Source organism: Rhinatrema bivittatum, chromosome 1, assembly GCF_901001135.1.
Source record: "Rhinatrema bivittatum chromosome 1, aRhiBiv1.1, whole genome shotgun sequence".
NCBI lineage: Eukaryota > Metazoa > Chordata > Amphibia > Gymnophiona > Rhinatrematidae > Rhinatrema > Rhinatrema bivittatum.
Genome location: NC_042615.1, coordinates 706,018,191 through 706,040,294, shown reverse-complemented (window position 1 = coordinate 706,040,294; position 22,104 = coordinate 706,018,191). Strand labels below are relative to the sequence as shown.

At 41.7% G+C, this 22,104-nt stretch overlaps 1 protein-coding gene across 9 annotated transcripts in view; it reads left to right on the top strand.

Moving 5' to 3' along the window:
- TRAPPC13 (trafficking protein particle complex 13) overlaps positions 1-22,104 on the top strand; it is a 153,435-nt gene that overhangs the window by 67,482 nt on the left and 63,849 nt on the right. For all 9 annotated transcript variants that reach the window (XM_029576164.1, XM_029576182.1, XM_029576157.1 and 6 more), the window contains one exon: positions 18,021-18,105. In XM_029576164.1, coding sequence (XP_029432024.1) covers positions 18,021-18,105 — 85 coding nt within the window. The remainder of the gene's footprint in view (positions 1-18,020; positions 18,106-22,104) is intronic.

Below are 22,104 nucleotides of genomic sequence, written 5' to 3'. Positions count from 1 at the left end.
TGTGCCTCACCGGGCATGCCCAGCATGCCATTATGCCACGCATCAATGAAGGTGCCCCTTCAGTCTTTTCTTTTCTGTGAACTCCACCAGTCGCGGTTCTTCTCCTGCTTCGGCTATTAATTATTTTTTAGCAAAGTGAAGAGATCTGTTTGTCGTGGAACACAGCAATCTTGTATCTTCTCTCTTACTGCCTTTGGTAGGTTTTTCAGTAGTTTTTCTGTTTCCTTTCTGTTCCTTGTGCCCAGCTGTGTACTGGCCAGTGCATTGACTGTTATCAGCCACTTGTGGTAATTGAGTTTGACTTCGCTTCCCTTGTTTTTCAGTCTGTCATAGATAAGCAAACTAGCAGCTTTCAATAATGCCCACAGTGTTCCAGAGTAATTTCTATCATGGATCTCCATTATAGATGTATCTTGTGCCTGGAGGAATCGCATAACATCCAAGACTGTCAACAGTGCATGACTATGACTTCTGAAAGGACAACAATCCAATCTGGAGCTGGTAGAGAAACACTTCAGGCACCAAAAGACCAACCCATTGACATTATTAATTGTTTAGATATTAAATTTGATTCCCAACTTAGTTTTGAAGCACAAGTGTCCAAATAAACCCAATCATCTTTTTTTTTTTTTTTTGCTTGTTCCTTATTCAACTTGTAAGATCTTTCTTGAGCATTGGGGAGCTAAAGCTGTTACCCCATTTCTTTGTGATAAACAGATTAGATTATTGTAAGGCATTATATTATTGCTTTTCCTCACATGCTATGTATTGTCTTCAACAAATCCAGAACTCAGCTGCTAGATTTATTTTTGGGAAGCAAAAATATGTTCATGTGATGCCATTTTTGCAAAATTTGCTTTGGATTCCTGTCTCTTTACAAATCCAATTTAAAATGGGTTGTCTTGCTTTTAAAGTTGTTTGTTTTGGCTATTCTTCTCACTTAGCTAAAGCTGCTAATTCCTGATATACTGGCCCATTGTCTCCGCTCCTTGTAATAGGAACTTTTAAAAGTTCCTAGTTTTAAGGAATTTAGTTTAGAAAAAAGAGGGATATGGCATTTGCTTTTTTAGCTTCATCCTTCTGGAATTCCATCCCTTATATGTTGCGTCTTGAAAAAGATTATAGCAGATTCAGAAAGGGTCTTAAAACATTGCTCTTCTATATAGTATTTTGTATTTTTACATTTTTAGACTGTTCTTTCTCTGGATTTTTACTTTTATTTTTGTTTTACTTGTATTTATTTCATTATACTCTATTTTTTTGTTTTAATTATATGATTAGTTGTAATTTGATTAATTTTTTATTGTACACCACCTTGGTACTTAATGGGAAGAAAGTTGGTTTTATCAAGTGAAATAAACTAATTAACTTTTGGACCCGAGCTGCACTGGACACTGGTATTGCATCGACATCAAGCGGGCATCATACTGTCTTGGTATCTAGCTTTAGGAATGACCCAGGAAACAAGCTGTCACCTGTCGCCTCCTACTCAAAAAAAGGTGACTAGTTCTGTCTCTTTGACTCTGACATTGAGGAGTTCTGATGCCGGGCATTTAGCGCATGACAACCTTCAATCACTAATGGAAAAGAGACTGGAGTGTGGAACATACACGGTCCATTTGACCTTTGTTTTTGAGACGGCATTGAAAGTCAATGCTGTGGGGATTGGTGCCCACAGACTTGCCTGGCTGCAGGCCTCACATCTCCGACCAGAGGTCCAGGAGAGACGTGCTAGCATGCTGTGGCCTGGAGAGGGACAAGGAAGCAGCACAGATGTATGAGCACTGTGCAATGCTTCGGCAGCAAGCCATATCCACTCCAGACCCACCTTCCTCTACCAGGAGGTACGTGAGCATAGGGCCGAGGAGACATTTTTTCCAACCAAGAAAACATTATTCTCTGCCCCCTTGGTCCCATACATAACAGGCCCATCATGCTTGCCCAAGACAGCAGAGGGCCACTAAGCCACAGCTGGTACCCAGTCAAAACGTGTAATGGGGATTTGACTGGATCACAGAGAGAATGGCCTGCATCCCCGTACTCCTGCCACATGACCTTCTGTCAGAGGCATACTGAGGTTTTATGTAAACCATTGTCCTAATAGAACTTTGGATATGTGGGTCCTCAGCATCTGTAATGGAGAAACACCCAGCCATGGAGTGGTGTAATGGAGTCTGAGGAAAAGTCTGTGTATTCTGGGCAGGAGGATTGACATTCTGTGATTCCTACAGTTTTAAGACACTTGTTAAGATTAGCATGTTTTGATTCCTAATACCTCCTAGATAGGTGTTGTGGAACTTGTGTACTGTGGGAGCATAGAACATAAAGGCTAATGTTGGTCTTTAGTGTACTAAAGATCCCCTTTACATCCAAAAACAGGGTTCTATGATCTAGCCACGTTGACTTAGAAAATAGCCACTGCTATTACTAGCATTGAATAGACTTGGCGTTGGGGTACTTGCCAGCTTCTTTTGGCCTGGATTGGCCACTGTTGGAAACAGGATGCTGGGCTTGATGGACCCTTGGTCTGACCCAGTATGGCATGTTCTTATGTTCTTGGCCTTTCTCCTGGGTCATACCTTCTTTTTTCCCTTCAGCCTCAATAAGTTTCACTGACTCACCAATTAAACATTTCTTTATTGCAAAACTCTAGGCTGCATTTCAGGAACTTCAGAATCTCCAAACATAAATCATACCAGCAGTAAAATTCTACATAACATTTTTCTTTGAGCCCTAGCAGTTAAAACCATAGCTCTTAGGACTAGCTTTAGTCTTACTCAGCAGCTGTGCCATCTGTGTTTAACTGCTCAATTTCCGTTTGTTATAATGCTCAGCTTTAATCCTGATTAATCTCTGCATAAGTCAGTAGGCTTTTAATCAGTGATCTTCTCTAAACATATTGCTCTAATTTTCATAATATAAATTAAACACAACAATAAAATCTCCATACCTAGCAAAGTACTGCTCCTTTTGGCCCCATATTGAGCCTAATTGGGAATTAAACACTGGGGTTTAAAATGCTTAGTTCCCTGCACATAAGAACATAAGAAATTGCCATCCTGGGTCAGACCAAGGGTCCATCAAGCCCAGCATCCTGTTTTCAACAGAGGCCAAACCAGGCCACAAGAACCTGGCAATTACCCAAACACTAAGAAGATCCCATGCCACTGATGCAATTAATTAGTCACTAACCAACCTCTTTCCCTTTTCAACAATTCACCAACTCGAGCGTACAAGGGAATCCTTGTGCGGTGGTAATCTTGTACGGAGGTATTTGATGAGGATAACCTCAATTAAATATTTTTTTATATATTGAAGGACTTTAGAATGCTGTGAACCCCACATAGGACACAGCATACTCTCCCACAGTCCCTGAAGCAGGCACTCGTGCCGAAACATGGCCCGTGTCGGACGCGCAGCTCCGTACCCATGAGAAATCAACACAGGCGATGCCCTTGATAAGTATGACGAAAGACTAACAGGGGGACGGCAAAGCAGCAGGGGAGAAGGGATTTTAAGAAAAAACACATGAAAGAGCACTTAAAAAATAATTTTTGACCCTAATAAAAAGAATAATAGACGGAGGTAGAAGAAAGGATAACTGCAAATCAGTTATCCTCATCAAATACCTCCGTACAAGATTACCACCGCACAAGGATTCCCTTGTACGCTCGAGTTGGTGAACTGATGCAGTTAATAGCAGTGGCTATTCCCTAAGTGAATTTGATTAATAGCTGTTAATGGACTTCTCCAAGAACTTATCCAAACATTTTTTGAACCCAGCTACACTAACTGCACTAACCACATCCTCTGGCAACAAATTCCAGAGCTTTATTGTGCGTTGAGTGAAAAATAATTTTCTCCGATTAGTCTTAAATGTGCTACTTGCTAACTTCATTGGAATGCCCCCTAGTCCTTCTATTATATACTTATATATTGAGATATACTTATCTCAATCAAGCATCTACTAAACTCCCTGAAACTCATAATCAACTTTGACAAAGCTGAAATCATACTCATTGATAAAAAACCCAATCCAACTCCGCCACCCCTGACAATACTAGATAAACAAATGATAACGATAATCCCTACCATCCATACCAGGAACCTTGGAGTTACCATCGATGCTGATCTCTTTCAAATCCCACATAGTAAATAAAACAAAAGAAGGATAGCACAAGCTACTAACCCTAAGACATATAAAGCCATTTCTCAACCCTTCTGACTTCAGAACAGTCCTGCAGCTGCTTATTTTCTCCACCTTCGATTACTGCAACTCATTACTTATTGGAATCCCTTCATCATTCCTCAAACCACTCCAAATACTGCAGAATTCAGCTGCCAGAATCCTTACAGGAAAAAAAAGAAACAAACACATAACACCCATTTTATCCTCTCTTCACTGGCTACCTATTTCTGCACGAATTAACTACAAATCAATGACCATAATTCATAAAATCCTAAATGATGATCTTCATGGACTAAAAGGCTTAAACATAACCCCCCAAAACCCACAAAGAAACCTACGCTCTAACAACGCAGGATTCTTAAACATCCCCACCTTAAGAGACGCTCATCTTTCAACTACATGAGAGAGAGAGCATTTTCCATTACCTCCCCCAAAATTTGGAACACTCTACCCAAAGAACTGAGGACCCAGCACATCCTGAAAACATCTAAAAAAGACCTAAAACATTTTTATTCCGCAAACTCTATTCTAACTATCTGACACCTGATCATCCCAGCCCTCAACAGAACTCGCAAGCATAATCCTCCTCTTCATGCTCTCCTGATGTACCCTCCTTTCTCACCCCTCCCTGCTCTCTCACTTGATTCATTAAGTTCATTGAAAATGTTCTCCTCACTATTCTGTTATTCAACTACTAAGAACAAATGTTTACTGTTCACAATACTCTACTGTTCCCAACTACCATGTTAACTCCATTTGATTGTATGCTAATTGCATATTTTGTATGCTAATTGCATATTTTGTAAACCGTTATGATGACTCTACCGAATAAAGGTATATAAAACTCTACAAATAAATAAATAAATAAATATTATTCGAAAATGTAAATAACCGATTCACATCTACTTGTTCAAGACCTCTCATGATCTTATAGACCTCTATCATATCCCCCCTCAGCCATCTCTTCTCCAAGCTGAACAGCCCTAACCTCTTCAGCCTTTCCTTATAGGGGAGCTGTTCCATCCCCTTTATCATTTTGGTTGCCCTTCTTTGTACCTTCTCCATCGCAACTATATCTTTTTTGAGATGCGGCGACCAGAATTGTACACAGTATTCCAGGTGCGGTCTCACCATGGAGCGATATAGAGGCATTATGACATTTTCTGTTTTATTAACCATTCCCTTCCTAATAATTCCTAACATTGTTTGCTTTTTTGACTGCTGCAGCACACTGAGACGACGATTTTAAAGTATTATCCACTATGATGCCTAGATCTTTTTCCTGGGTGGTAGCTCCTAATATGGAACCTAACATCGTGTAACTACAGCAAGGGTTATTTTTCCCTATATGCAACACCTTGCACTTGTCCACATTAAATTTCATCTGCCATTTGGATGCCCAACCTTCCAGTCTCGCAAGGTCTTCCTGTAATGTATCACAATCCGCTTGTGATTTAACTACTCTGAATAATTTTGTATCATCCGCAAATTTGATAACCTCTCTCGTCGTATTCCTTTCCAGATCATTTATATATATATTGAAAAGCACTGGTCCAAGTACAGATCCCTGAGGCACTCCACTGTTTACCCTTTTCCACTGAGAAAATTGACCATTTAATCCCACTCTCTGTTTTCTGTTTTTTAACCAGTTTGTAATCCATGAAAGGACATCGCCTCCTATTCCATGACTTTTTAGTTTTCTTTGAAGCCATTCATGAGGGACTTTGTCAAACGCCTTCTGAAAATCCAAATACACTATATCTACCAGTTCACCTTTATCCACAAATGAAGCAGATTTGTTAGGCAAGATTTCCCTTGGGTAAATCCATGTTGACTGTGTTCCATTAAACCATGTCTTTCTATATGCTCTAAGATTTTAATCTTTAGAATAATTTCCACTATTTATCCTGGCACTGAAGACAAGCTCAATGGTCTATAGTTTCCCGGATCACCTCTGGAGCCCTTTTTAAATATTGTGGTTACATTGGCCACCCTCTAGTCTTCAGGTATAATGGATGCTTTTAATGATAGGTTACAAATTTTAACTAATAGATCAGAAATTTCATTTTTAAGTTCCTTCCTTCAGTACCCTAGGATGCATACCATCCGGTCCAGGTGATTTGCTACTCTTTAATTTGTCAATCTGGCCTACTACATCTTCCAGGTTCACAGTGATTTGGTTCACTTCGTCTGACTCATCACCCTTGAAAACCATCTCCGGAACTGGTATCTCCCCAACATCCTCATTAATAAACACAGAAGCAAAGAATTCATTTAGTCTTTCTGCAATGACCTTATCTTCCCTAAAAGCCCCTTTAACCCCTTGATCATCTAATGGTCAAACAGATGCCCTCACAGGTTTCTTGCTTCGGATATATTTTAAAAAGTTTTTATTATGAATTTTTGCCTCTATAGCCAACTTCATTTCAAATGATCTCTTCGCCTGTCTTATCAATGATTTACACTTAACTTGACAATGCTTATGCTTTATCCTATTTTTTTCAGATGGATCCTTCTTCCAATTTTTGAAGGATTTTTTTTTGGCTAAAATAGCCTCTTTTCACCTCACCTTTTAACCATGCCGGTAATCGTTTTGCCTTCCTTCCACCTTTCTTAATGTGTGGAATACATCTGGACTGCGTGTCTAGGAATGTATTTTTAAACAATGTCCATGCCTGTTGAACACTTTTAACCTTTGCAGCTGCACCTTTCAGTTTTTTCTATTTTCCTCATTTTATCAAAGTTTTCCTTTTGAAAATTTACTGTTAGAGCTGTAGATTTACTTATTGTCTCCCTTCCAGTTATTAGCCGTGTGGTAGGCCATGGCAGCAGTTCTTTTCCCGCATGCCTAGGCATGTGCGTGCATTCTCGTCACATGGTGGTTGCATGCGCAGGATCCTGTGCGCATAAGGCTGTAGCCTAGATTTGAGTGCATACGTCTACAACCTAGACTTGAACGTGTATTTGTGCACGTAAGGCCACGACTTACACTGGAGCACATATTTGCACAGCTACTTGTGTGCTTTGGACCATGGCCTATACGAGTGCATATTTGCGCATGTACTTATTTATTTATTTCAGAGCTTTTATATATTTTATTTAAAAACTTTTCTATACCGTTGCTAAGTTAAATACCATTGCAACGGTTTACATGTAGGCACATATTTAATGTAGGTAAAAGTGTACATTCTAACAGGTGCCGTCAAGGGTTCAGTTACAATATATCATTAAACATAGATATTTAGTGAATTAGTTCATGACCAATTGTACCAAGGTACTTACACCGGTATTTTTGTCACATATAGTATTATCGTTATGCTTTATTGTGGTGTGGAGTTCGTAGACTAATCTACTGTACAGTCCTCGGACTGTGTGTCGGTGCCTTTCTGTCTTTTCCTGAATAATTTCTCTCTATTTTCCTGTCTCTTTATAAAATGCTTGTTTAAAAAGCCATGTTTTTAAAATTTTCTTGAATGTCTTGAGATCACTTTGTAGTCTGATCTCTGGAGGTATTGTGTTCCAGATTATGGGTCCTGCTAGTGATAGGGCTCTTTCTCTCACTTGGGTTAGTTTTGCTGTTTTAACTGATGGAATGGTTAAGAGTGCTTTATTTGCTGATTGGAGGTTCCTGTGTGGAATGTGTACCCGTAATGCTGTGTTCAACCAGTTTGATTTCTCATCATAAATTAGTTTGTGAATGATACATAGTGTTTTGTATCACCCCGGTTTACAGTAGAACAGTTTGTTACGTAGAACAGTACGTGGAACATCGAATGGTATAGGTTACATCAAACTGTTAGGAGATTGACTTAGAACTAATCTTAAACGCTTGAACAAGGTCGCGTCAAATTTAATTAAAAAAAAAAAAACTTTAACAGCAATAAGGAACTGAGAAACGAGTTAGTAAAAACAAGACAATATAGCAAAGAGATATGCAAGAGGTTAGGGTGGGAGGACGGAGGGGGAAAGAAAGGGGGTGGGATAGGGAGGGGAGGGGAAAAAAGAAGGACGGTGGGAGCGGTGAGGGGTGGAGGAGAGGGGGGGAGAGCATTAGGAACTCTTAGTGTGCTCATCTTGCATGGGTGGTGTTGATGGTGGGGTTATGAAGTTTAGCCTACTTATGTGCGTACGACTGCCACATAGTCTTTAGTGTATATTTGCGCATGTCCTGAAGTGTGCGTGTATGCCTGGGTGGCATTGGTGCCTAGAGCCAATGTTCAGGGGTGCTAGGCACCGGGGACAAACAGGTCCAAGTGCCTTGCTATATGTGAGGCTTGCTGTCTGATAGCAATTCAGTCCTCACTCTCCATTTGTGTCAGTGCTAGTTTAGATGCACAAACAATTTGACTACTACAACATTTGCCCATGTTGGGACATCCCTTCGGCCTATGGTATCTCTGGAAGGGAGTGAAGTGGGAAGCGAGGCAGCAGTCAGTTCTTCTTCCTTCTTTCTGTGGGGAGAAGCATCTTTGAGAGAGAGAGGTTGGAGAGATCAAATTTGGCCCTATGGGCTCTGGCAGAGATCCATCCTCCTCCTGGGTGGAATGTTTCCAGGGCCCGCAGACCTTTCTGCAGGGGTGCCCAGCAAAGGCAAAGCAACTTACTATGTATTGATCGCATGCTTAGACCTCCCATTTGTCAGTCATGGTGGGCAAATGCCGCAGGGAGGCTGTCCCTGGTAATGTTCAAGGGAGTGTGGATCATGAAACATAGCCAATTCCCTATCAAAATCCTCCTTTCTCACCTCTAGAAGAGGGAGAAATTGCATATGATTGAGAGCCATTTCGGACTCTGCTCAGATTATTTTCTTTTTTCACAAAGATGTCTTGCTGAATTCTTTGGCTCCAGACCCTGAACCAAAGAATTCAGGGTCTGAGCTTGGTGTGGCCCAAGACTGTTGATTCAGACCCTGAACACGCTTAGTGTGGTCGGAGGTCAGTTTTAAATTGAGCCCTATTTCTTTTCTCCCTGTATCCAATTCAAGAGATAATGGATTTAAAGAAGCATGGGATGTACTTAGTGTTTGGGTACTTGCCAGGTACTTGTAGCCTGGATTGGCCACTGTTGGAAACAGGATGCTGGGCTTGATGGACCCTTCGTCTGACCCAGCATGGCAATTTCTTATGTTCTCATGTAAATGCAGTTCTCGAGGCCTCCCCATTTCTACATGGAAACTCTGAGGTCCATCTCAGAGGTTCCTCATAGCAGCGGTATGCAAGGAAGACTTTTTGGCACCTTTCACCTTGGTAGAGGCATATCTTGCCGTAGCATCACAGATTTCTGAGGTTCATGGTCCTAAGGGAACATTTTCGGTTTCGAGCCCTTCCCTTTGGCTGGTGATGGCTCCACATACTTTCACCTAGGTGATGGTGGTGGAGGCGGCTGCATTGCAAAAGGAGGGTGTGTTGGTGTATCCATATCTGGATGACTGGCTCATTCATGCAGAATCAGATGACCTCTGTCAACAATCAGTACAAAAGGTACCTATGTGCTTGAAGTCTCTAGGATGGGTGATGAACCTAGTAATGAGCCATTTAGTCTTCTTACAAACTCTGCAGTATATGGGAACCCAGTTCGACACACTGGCGGAGAGTGTGTTTCTCATGGAGAGAGGTTGCTGAAATTGCAGAATCAGATTAGACTTCTGCTAGAGCTTTTGGTGCCCAGGGTCTGGGACTATTTACAGGTCCTGGATTCTATGGCATCGACACTGGAATTAATGCATTGGGAATTAGCACAAATGCGGCCTCTGCAGGGGCCTCTTCTCTTCTTTCGGAATCCGTTATTAGAAGAGTTTCATCTTCCTCATCCGTTAGAGGAAGAAGCCAGGAACAGTGTTTTGTGGTGGCTTACCTGCACCAATCTCGAGTATGGCGAGGAATTGGAAATTCCGAATTGGATAATAGTCACCACCGATGCAAGCCTCTCCAGATGGAGGGCGATGTGGCAAGATCACTCATTGTAGGGCCAGTGGTCAAAACAGGAGGCCTCATGGTCTATTAGTCGGTTAGAGATGAGAGAGGTGCATTTCGCATTGCTTGCCTGTCTGCCAATTATGCAGCCATCCACTGTAGTCCACAGTCATCGGACAATGCGATGACAGTGGACTAAATCAACTGTCAAGGTGGAACCAAGAATCTGGCAGTGGCTTGAGAGGCCCAGGAGTTGATTCTCTGGGCAGAGCAGCACTTGGAGCGGTTGGCAGCATCTCATGTTGCCAGAATGAAAAGCATTCAGGTGGTTTTTATCAGTCAGAGAAAGTTAGACCTTGGTAAGTGGGAGCTGTCGGAGGCAGCAATGTGTCTCATTCATGGAAGATTGGGGATATTCCAACCAAAGAGAACACTTCTGCTTCACAGTTTTCCAGCCGTTGAACAGAACAAAGGAATCAAAGTTCTGGTGCTGCCTTGGACTCAAAGGATTCTTCTTTATCTTCCCTCCCGTGGCCTCTGGTGGACAAGGGATTATGGTGGATAGAGAAACATCCAGGCAACGTGATCCTGGTAGCTCCAGAGTGGCCACGTCGACCATTCTTCCCAGATCTTATCAATATTGCCATAGATGGGCCCCTGAGGTTCAGACATCGATCAACTGTTTTCCACCAGGGCCCAATATTTTGGAGTCAGGCGGTTCATTTCAGTCTTGCGGCCTTGCTTCTGAGAAGAGATGCCTGAGATGAAGGGGATACTGTGAAGCAGTTAATTCTACCTTATTGCTGGCTAGGCGACCTTCTACATCCTTGACCTATGTGCAAATCTGGAGGCTCTTTGAGTCCTGGTCTGCTGTTGATGGACTTTAGCCTCAGTCTGTTCAGACTACGGTGTTGCATATTTTGGCTTTTCTAAAGAAAGGTTCTGGTCAAGGGACTGGCCGTTAACTAAGAGTCCAGGTAGCGACATTGGGTTGTTTCCAGGGTGTAAGATGCAAGGGTATCATATGTCCACACATCCGGATGTTATATGGTTCCTTCGGGGAGCTAAGAACTTGCGTCCTCAGGTACGGAACATTTGTCTATCTTGGAATCTGAATCTAGTACTTAGAGGATTGTGTGAGGCTCGGTTTGAACCACTAAAGAGAACTCGGTTAAGGCCTTGACTCTTAAAATGGTTTTCTTGGTGGCTATTTGTTCAGCCAGGGGAATTTTGGAGCTCCAGGTACTGTCATGTTCCCTTCCTACAGATGTCTAATTCGGGGGTATCTTTATGCATGGTACATTCTTTTCTGCCTGAAGTAATCTCTGTGTTCCATCTTAGTTAGACAATAGAGCTGGTCCAATAAAGCAAAATGGAAGATGGTCGAGCATAGCCACAGGCAAGCAAAAAACGGAGTAAGACCATTCACCTTGGAAAGTGAATTCTTTATTAATAACAATTAGTCCAAATTAAAAGGAAAACTGCCTGACTCTGGCCGAGTTTCGCCTGATTGGCTGCATCAGGGGCTCAGTTATCCAGATAAAGTGTTAATGGGTTTTAAAATTCACATTTATATCAAAATGGCAGTATTAAATGTGGCATATAATGATATTATCCCAGTGAACACTTTCCTCTTGTTTTAATCTCTTTAAATTAACTGCAGTTCCTTTTCCTTTAGGTAAAGCACACGAGGATATACGGTGAATGGTCTTGTTCCTTTTTTTGCTTGCCTGTAGACAATAGAGCTTCCAGATTTTATGGATTTGGATTCCTCTATGCCTCACGTAGAGAAACTTAGGCTCTTAGATTGGAGGCATGCATTATTGAGGTATCTAAAGGTCACTTATGATTTCCGTAAATTGCATCGCCTCTTTGTAGACTGAATCACCTCTTTGTACTGTGGAGTGGGCCAAAGAAGGGAAATAAGTAGTCTAAGGCTACAATTGTGCGGTGGCTGAAGGCATTGATTGTCAATTTACATTTCTCAAAGGTGCCCGCTGTTGGGGGGTTTAGGGGCACACTTGTGTTCTCAGGCAACTTCCTGGGCTGAGTCACAACAGGTGACTGCATGAAATTTGCTGGGCGGCTACTGGAAAGTTGTTGCACATTTTTGCTAGGCATTATTACTTGGATGTGGGGGATCCAGCTTCCATGTGCTTTAGTGAGAGCTTGGTTGGGTGGTGAACCTGACCAAGAGCAGTATTCAGCCATCTCAGTCGCTAGAATATCTCAATGTTTAGTTCAACACAAAGCAGAGCCAGAAGGTCATATTCAGAAGTTGATGAACACAATATGTCTGACAGTGTGGTCCTTTCTACAGGTGCTCGGTTTGATGGCGGTGACCCCTGGAAGTGGTGCAGTGGGCAAGGGCGCATATGCGTCCCCTTCAGTGCTCCCTGCTGTCTCGTTGGAGCTCACAGTCTCAGGACTATTCGATTCTGCTCCAACTGCCAATGGAGGTCTGCTCTCAACTATGTGATTGTTACAAGTGGATCATCTAAGAAAGGGAGTTTCCCTAAAATCACCAGACTGGTTAGTACTCATGAAAGATGTAAGCCTCCAGGGTTGGAGAGCTCACTGTCAGGAACCAACGGCGCAAAGGCGTTGAAGTGTAGAAGAGTCTCTCTGGAACATCAATCGGCTGGAAGCCCAGTTCAGCTACAGATTGTAGGGTCAAGCGGTCTGGATAATGTCGGACAATGCAACAATAGTGGCTTATATCAATTGGCAGAGAGGAACAAAGAGTCGCAGGAAAGTGCATCTTCAGGCGATCTCTGCCTCGCACATTGCAGGAAAAGACAATGTAAGAGTGGACTTTCTCAGCATACAGTCTGGACCTGGGAGAATGTGTATTGTCAGATGAGACATTTCAGCTGTTAGTGAATCGTTGAGGCCTTCTGTTTCTAGACTTGCTGGCAATTTCTCGCAATGCGAAGCTTCTTCAGCGAAGTGCACTGTTAACCCACGATTGGACACACGTTTTCGACGCGCTAGCATTACCCCTTATTCAGTAAGGGGTCGAAAACGCATGTCCAACCCCCCCGAACCTAATAGCGCCCGCAACATGCAAATGCATGTTGATGGCCCTATTAGGTATTCTTGCGTGATTCAGAAAGGAAAATGTGTGGCCAAGCCACACATTTTACTTTCAGAAATTAGCGCCTACCCAAAGGTAGGCACTAATTTCTCCGGGCACTGGGAAAGTGCACAGAAAAGCAGTAAAGACTGCTTTTCTGTGCACCCTCTGATTTCATATCATGGCGATATTAAGTCGGAGGTCCCAAAAGTTACAAAAAGTTAAAAAATAAAAAAATAAAAAAAAAATTTGAAGTCGGCCCGCGGCTCGTGGGTTGAAAACCAGACGCTCAATTTTGCCGGCATCTGGTTTCCGAACCCGTGGCTGTCAGCGGGTTTGAGAACCGACGCCGGCAAAATTGAGCGTCAGCTGTCAAACCCGCTGACAGCCACCGCTCCTGTCCAAAAAGAGGCGCTAGGGACGCACTAGTGTCCCTTTTACCTCTTTTTTTTTTTTTTTTTTTTTTAATTTATACTTTATTAATTTTTTAATTTCAATTACAAGAAAATATTTCAATGCGTTATCCATATTCCAGAAAAGAAAAAACAATGTAAACATAGATATATTCCATTTAACAACAAAAGGCAATATTAGATCCTGGACTGGTACACATTGTAATATATTTAGGAAATCAGGGAAGACCAAAATTATATTAAGCAGATCATAAGTAATCTAAATAATTTGAAAATAGAATACTGAGATTAGAGGTTAGCCAATACCCATAATTACTCTTGTCCAACTACTCCTAGATTCACTTAGGTACATGATGGTCTATCTAAATAGTTACGTAACTGTATTGGCTCTGTGAAAATATATTTTGCATTTCCATAATATAAAAAGCAACGACAAGGAAACCGCAACATAAAACGTGCCCCCCTTCCCACCACCTCCCCCCTCATTTCCAGAAATTTTTTACGTTTCAACTGAGACAATCTAGCAATGTCTGGGAAAATCTGTATACAGTGTCCAAAGAATTTTAATTTTTGAAACCTGAAGTAATGTTTTAACACTTCGTCTCTGTCCGTTTTAGAGGCAAACTGCACCAGCAGCGTTGCCCTCAGGTTTATCTCCATTTCGAAAGATTTTTCCAGAAAATCCGTCAAATCTAACGATTCTTCTTCTCCTTTCCCTTGATAGTTGGTACTGTTCCCAATAGGGTTTTTCTGTGTTAAATAATAAGTAGATATAGCTGGGATCTTTTCTGTAGGATACTTTAGAATATTTGTAAAATAACTTTTCAATAAGTCTACCGGAGACTGTAATTTCGTTTTTGGAAAGTTAAGAAACCTTAAGTTCGCTCTTTTAACTTGATTTTCAAAGAATTCTGTTTTGTTTTCCACCATCTTTTCAGATTTTATAAGATTTAATTGAACCTCTTCAATTTTCTTAACTTTCCCTTCTAAAGTATTTATTTTCTCTTCAGCTGATGCCAGCGAATCCTCTACTTTCTGTGTCTTAAGCATTGCTTCTTGGACAGTTGAGGTTAAGGCAATTATAGATTTCTGCATAGTAATTAAAATATTTTTAATTTCCTCCAGCGAGGGAACCAAAGCTGAGGTGGTTAGTGGGATTAGATTGTCCATCTTGTTTCCTACCTCCAGGAGTCCTTCGCCAATTTTCTGCTGTTCCGGGCGTTGTTGTGCCAGCTCCAAGTGGTTCCTGGAACCTGTTGAATTCAGGTCCTCCGAGGGGATTCCTTCCACCCCTCTCTGGTTACCACTCGCCATCTCCGAAAACTGCCCGAGTGCCTCAGCACTCACAGAACGTTTCCCTGGTGGCTCCGGCAACGTTGGAAACCCCGGGCTAAGCGAGATCTCTGAGGTCAAGGGGCTCGGCAGCTGCTCTCTGTCTGCCCCAGCGACCAACACTTCCGGGTTTGATATCAGCGTCCTCGTAAAGGCTTCATCTATCCTCGGTTGAAGGGAATATTCGGGTGTTGAGGTAATTTCGCGAATGCGAGCTTTCCTTTTAGAATGAGGCATTATGCTTCCAAAAAAGAAAAGTTGATATAGAAATCGCTCGCTTGAAATCTCTTTCTCCCGGGAGCGCTGCCCTCACGACCTCACATCTCAGCGGCGCCTTTTACCTCTTTTTACCGCCGGCCCTGATTTGAATACTGAATCGTGCGCACAGGAGAGCGGGCGTTTGCCCGCTTTCTCGCGGACTTTACTGTATCGGCCCATTAGTGAGTAAACTAATCTTTATTCAGTCTGTCTCATCTACAGCTCAGCACTGGGAACCTGCAACCGGAATTCCCTATACCACTTTGTGCTGCTAAACACCTACCATTGTGAGACAGGTCCCCTCTGCTGAGGGTCCCTGGACTGCTACTGGATCATCTCACTACTGCCACCTCTGGTGGTACCTTCAAGCTGTATAATAAGACAAATCTCTGTGTTTGCGTGTCTCAAGTCTAGCCTGGTATTGCGGCTCCTCACGGGGCTCCTCCCCATGGGCGTGGTCATCACCGCAGTACCCAAGAATCCACTCCAACACCTCAAAACTATAACAGGCCAGACACATGTTGCAGTTATATTTGGTGTCATCTACCACAATTATTGCTCTAATTCTGACACTATTTTAACCTGAACACCCTTGAAAACCTGTGGGAGCTGGCTCTGTCTCATGACCACAAAAACTCTAAGAATGCTAAGGGAAAAAAGCTAAACTGTGGAGCCCAAAATGCCGGCGGAGCTGGAAACGGCAATGCAAGAAATGAAAGCGGATCTTATCAAAGAAATTGCCAAGAATGGTTCTGCTGCTCTTGCAGACAAACTTAATAGAGTGCAATCTTCAATTTGATGAGGTCAAAGACAGCCTAGACTCTCAATGGAATTGGATGGATGGGATCAAGCACAGAGTAATGACGCAGGAAACAATGACTGACAGATTGGAGTCTGAAGTAGCAGCTTTAAAGAAAGAAAATGCATCCTTAGTAGAGTGCATTGATGATCAAGAAAATAGAGGAATGAGAAACAATCTCAGAATTATCGGAGTGCCAGAAAAAGTCAAGGATTTAGCTCATTTGGTGCAAGTATGGTTACCTGAACATTTGGGAATCTCACTTGATACAGAACCCATATTGATAGAAAGGGTGCATCATGTGGGCAGACCTTCACAAGAAAATGGTAGGCCAAGGTCAGTGCTCGCAAGTAGCTCATTTTAAAACAAATCAAAGAAAATACTTTTTCACTCAGTACATTGTTAAGCTCTGGAATTCATTGCCAGAGGATGTGGTTACAGCAGTTAGTGTAACTGGGTTTAAAAAAGGTTTGGATAAGTTCCTAGTGGAAAAATCCATAAACTGCTTTTGTGGTAATTAATTAGCAATAGTAGCTTGTGGTTTATTTAATGTTTGGGTACCTGCCACGTACTCTTGTGACTTGGATTAGCCACTGTTGGAAAGAGGATACTGGGCTTGATGGACTCTTGGTCTGACCCAGTATGGCATATCTTATGTTGTTATGCAATTTAAAGTTATTCATAAGGAGCAAATTGATAAGGTTAGGACCTATAAGATGTGAGTGGTGGATTCTGAGCTGTGTGATAAATGTAAAACCCATAGAAGTACTTTTTTGCATCAGCTTGTCTTGTGTCCTGCTTTATTCTCTTACTGGGATGCGGTGTTGTCCTTCATTGGGAACATTGTACACCAAAAACGATTTAATGGAAAATTTTTGGTTATGGATTTGGTGTCTTAGTTAAATGATGCTTCCAAATATGTAGTCAAATATGTTCAAATGATGGTGTTATTGGCAAAAGCTATCATAATAACCTTTTGGATCCAACAGAAGAGCCCTAATATTTTTGAATGTTTTTATAAAGTAGCCGATGGGATGCAAGTGGAACGCTTGGATGCAGTCCTTACGAACAGAAAGATTCCTGCAGATTATGAAAAGTTATGGAAAGCAACATATGGGACTTTACCTGATAAGATTCAGAAGGTTTTAACATCTGGGTATATAATATTATATAATATAATACTATAATATGAGTATTATGCATTGAGGTTATATGTAGTGAATCAGATCTGTTGATGAATACACTGATGTAAGATATTATTGTGAAGGTGTTGGTGTGAATGAGTGAGTACGATTGTGGCGAGACTGTGTTGAATGCCATATGATGAAACAGAGTAGAGATGGTTCAGTTGTATTTTGTATTTTTTGTTCGTTCACTTCGACAAAATCCATATGGGGGATACATGGAATTAGAGATGTTATATTTATGATACCATGGCTAGTTTCAATGGCCCTGGTTTTTTTTCCTTCCTAATTGATGGGAACAGAGCTTTGGAGGGGGCCAGATTGGTCTGTCAGAATATGTATTTTTTTTCTTCTTTATGTATGCATGTTCTATTGTACTGTATTCTGGGTTTTTTCCCCCTAATTCATGTTTATAAATAAAAATATATTTTTTTAAAAAAAAACCCCTTTCAGGTATCTGAAGGTCTGTATCCTATCTCCCCTGCACCTCCTCCCTCTTTTTTTTTTTTTTCCCATGTACTTGACCTTTCCTTGAATTCACAGCTTAGTAGTCTTAGTTCTAAAACTATTTTATTAGCATGTACACTTTATCAGTGTCATGTGCACTGTATATGGTCACTGGTGCAAATCTTGATGGAAATAGTATTATGACAGACTTTAAGTTGGCGATGAATTTTTCCCATTAATTGCACATAAAGGGACTGAATTAGTACAAGATGGACACCTGTGAGTAATAGTGCCAGTGGCCACATATTGAAAATAAAGTAAATGGTTACATTGTAATAGATTGTAGCCTTTAAAAGAACTATTTTCTTCAAAAACAAAATGTGCCTTTTGTTTTTATATTTTGGGAGCAGAAATATTTTTCTGGGTGAGACCTTTTCCAGTTACATCAGTGTGCACAACGACAGTCCCCAGTTTGTGAAGGACATATTGGTCAAGGTAAGTCTTTGTTTTTCAAATCACTTTAAATGAAATGAAATTGTGGCTGATTTTCATGTTTAGCAAGAACCACTACAAAGTCAGCAGCCCTGGTTTACCTCTTAATGGCTTTTGTTTGGCATTATGATGGTACTTCAGTGAACATTTGTTTAATATTTCTAATTAAAATTCTGATAAGCATTTATAAAATGGATTGTAGAATTAGATTTATAAAGCTCACAAGAAACAATTGCCATAATTTTAAGGTAATCTTTTCTAGTTATTTGTCTGCCATTCCTTTTTCCAAGTCTCATACAGGGAGCCCTGCTTGCTGGGAAAGACTCCTCTGAGGCTAAATTAACAATCGTTCTTAATAACAGGCTGCAGAGAAGATAATTAGATGTAGAGAGGCAAGAGCTTGGTTCATCTTTTCTGGGCTCTGGTGTTCCTTCCCTTTTCTTCCCCTGTGCTGCCCCCCTTCTTGATGCCTTTCTCCTTGCTATAGTCTTCTTGTCCTTTCTCTTTTGGGACTGTCTCTTCTGTTGCTGACCTTGGCCTGGACTTCGTCTTTGATACTAGCTGCCTGCCCTGACCATTGATTGCACCTTGTCTCTGCTAGCACCACCTGCCTCAACCTCTGTCTGCTCTCTAAACCCTGCCAGCCCCCCCCGAAACCAAAGGTTCAACCTGCAGGGAAGGGTGAGCTGGTTCAGGTACAGATCCCAGCTCTCTCGGTCCTTGCCTGTGGGTGTATCTTCTGTCACCTGCTGAGGCCTGATCCGTAGTTCCACATCTCAGGCAGCAGCAACTTGGCAGCAGCCTAGAGCTCACACTTTTCTGTCATGCCACCTTCAATGGGGCTCTCTTTTCCAATGGGTCCAGCTGACTCAAAGTACAGATTTCAACAAAAATGAAACAGGAATTCAGTTGGTGGCTAAACCCTTCCTCATTTTACAAGAAAGAGCATTGCTGCAACAAGTTCCTTACCAAGTAACTTTAGTAACAGATGCCTCCATAAAGGCTTGGTGCCCACCCTGGCCCTTTTCGAACTCAAGGGATGTGGTCATTCCTAGATAAACAATTTCAATCAATTTCCTCAAATTGAGTATGATGAGATACTCTAGCAACTTTCATTCACCTTCTTCAAGGAAAGAACATTCTCAACCAAAACAGACAATCATGTCACCATGTTCTACATGAACAAATGAAGATGCTTGGGATCTTGGACTCTATTCCAAGAAGCGATAAAAAAATCTTCAAGTGGGCATGCATATATCAAGCTGTACTGCAAGTGACCTACCTTCCAGAAACTCCAACACATTGGCAGCAATCTACAGCCAACAGACTAGTCAGTCTCGGGTGATTTCCGGCAATCGACCTATTGTGTGAGAAAAAAATCAGAAAGCTGGAAAGGTTTTGCTCCATTCTTCCCAGCAAATTCTGATCCGTTTGGGACACTTTTCTGCTTGATTAGAATGCAGATCTCATGTATGCTTTTCCACCGATTCCCCTAAAAGCCAGAATGATTCAAAAAGTACTGAAGGATCAGGCATACCTGATCCTCATAGCTCCAGCATGGCCCAGACAAGTCTGGTTTGCTTATCCAGTACAGTTCTCCCGTCTTCCTCAGATACTCTCGGATCAGATCCATACTTTTTAACTTACGAAGAGGGATGTTTATTTTATACATATCTTCTCTCCCTCAACTTGACAGCTTGGATGTTGAACGCTCAGTAATGAAACTTGTGCTTACCTAAAATAATGGAGGACACAACAGAGTCTACAAGAAAACCTTCAACCAGAAAAGCTTACGGTTTCAAATAGAAAAGGTTTGCCACATGATGGAACAATTTGGATCCATTTGCATGTGAACCAAAAGAGTTACTATTCTATCTACTCTCGCTTTCTGAATCTGGCCGTGCCACTTCATCAGTAAGAATACATCTCAGTGCTATAGCAGGTTTACCCTTGGTTAAACATGGTAAACGATCTCCATTGATCCGTTAGTATCCAAATACATGAAAAGCTTGAGGTATGTTAAACTAGTGGTTCTCAAACTTTTTTCTGTTGGGAGAAATCTGGCAGATAATACTTACAGGCGTGACACATTGAACACTTGACTTTCATGGGGCTAAACGTAAACATATACTCTGCATGCACAGGAACCCCCCCCCCCCCAATAATGGATGCAGAGCAGAACTAGGATATTTCAAATACAACTTGCTATATAAAAAAGAAATTCTGATTTTGGTGCTTTCTCAGTAAAAGAAACACAAACTCTCTTACTACCAGGTGCTTTGTAAAATACAAAACCTGAAAAAATAAATCTTCAGCTCGTGTAGCAAACCTTTTATACCATTGCAACACTAATTCTAAGAACTCAAACAGTAATAGCCCTTCCTATGAAAAGGCAGCAGTGCAGCACCAATGCATGTCCTATTGAGAATGAGAAAATGCAACAAAGATTGATACATATCCCCTACTTACTAGTAAAATACCTCACCTCAGTCATATATACAGATCCAACCATCACCAAATACAGAATAAAAGACCACAAATTACAAATATGGAGACAAAAACTAGAATGGAAACATTAAAAAGCTGCTCTGCATGCAGTGCAAAACTGGGTAGCTAGAAACAGAAATACATATCCTCCTACACTAAGCAAAGTATAAAGAGAAGAAATATTCCCAAAACTGACATATTATGGCTCTTGCATCCCATCACTCTTTCCATGTCTCCATCATCCTTCATTTTTCCCCAATTACTCCCTTTCAATCATCCACTCACACTTGTATCCCTGCCCAGCATTCATGACTCCTCACATTCTCTACCCTGTGCTCCCTCTCTCCCCTGCTTGACTCTCCCTACCCCCTTCATCCCATCTCCCTGCCTGCCCACGTACCCCAGTTCTGTTTCCCATCCCTTCCTGCTCAGCAGCCCCCACACTCCCTCTCCGTTCTACCTTTATTTTCCCAGCACCCCCAACCTCCTTTCCCCCATCCTGCACAGGGTGAAGAGATCAGCAGCAGCATCACTCCCAGACTCAGCAGGGGAAGATAAAGTGTGCATCCCATGAGAAGGAGCTGGCAATGTCTCACTCTAATCTGGGTGAAGGAGGAAACAGACTCCCAGTGGACCAGAAAGAAAAGAAAAAAGTGAAAGTAGCCTCCCATCAGGCCCAAAATAAGAGAAGTCAACCAACTCCCACCTGGGCTCATGAGGCAGCCATCTGCTGGCCCTGCGACACACCAGTGTGTCCTGACACACCTGTTGTGAACCACTGTGTTAAACCACCAGTTATAAAACTCCTGTTCCATGGGATCTAAATGTGATTTTGGAACAATGATGAAGCCACCCTTTGAACTGTATGAGACTTCCTCACTCAAGTTTCTAACATGGAAAGTAATAGTAGTCCTGGCTGCAGTAACGTCAGCTAGAAGAGTCAATGAACTTCAAGCTTTAGTTCATTATCTGCCTTATGTGCAATTCTTTCATGATAGGATAGTGCTCCAGACCCACTCGCAGATTCTATCAGTTTTTCATATTAATTAAGCCATTGTGCTACCTACATTTTTCCTGAGCCCTTCATACTTTGGACTATAAATGGGCCTTGGCTCTTATGACCTCAATGGATTAGATATAACAGTGGCCAAACATACATTTTCCAACTGGCTAGCAGTCTGCATTGTGCACTGCTATAGGCTAGCAGGCCTACAGATTAGACATTATTGAGGCTCATCAGGTTAGAGCCATGACTGCAAAGCTGCAACTGGTCCTTTATGTCCCATTACTGTCAGTCTCTCAAAGAGTGACAACAAATTTGGACAAGCAGTTTTATGTAGCCTGTTCAACCAATAGTCTACTCACCACTGTAGGGTTTGTGTTGCTTAGTCTGTAAATGCTCTGCTGCAACCCTCAACTTATTGATGGAAAAAGCAAGTTTACTTACTATAAACAGTGTTTTCCATAGATAGGATGAATTAGTCATTCTAAATATCCAGCTGCCTCCCTGGAGAG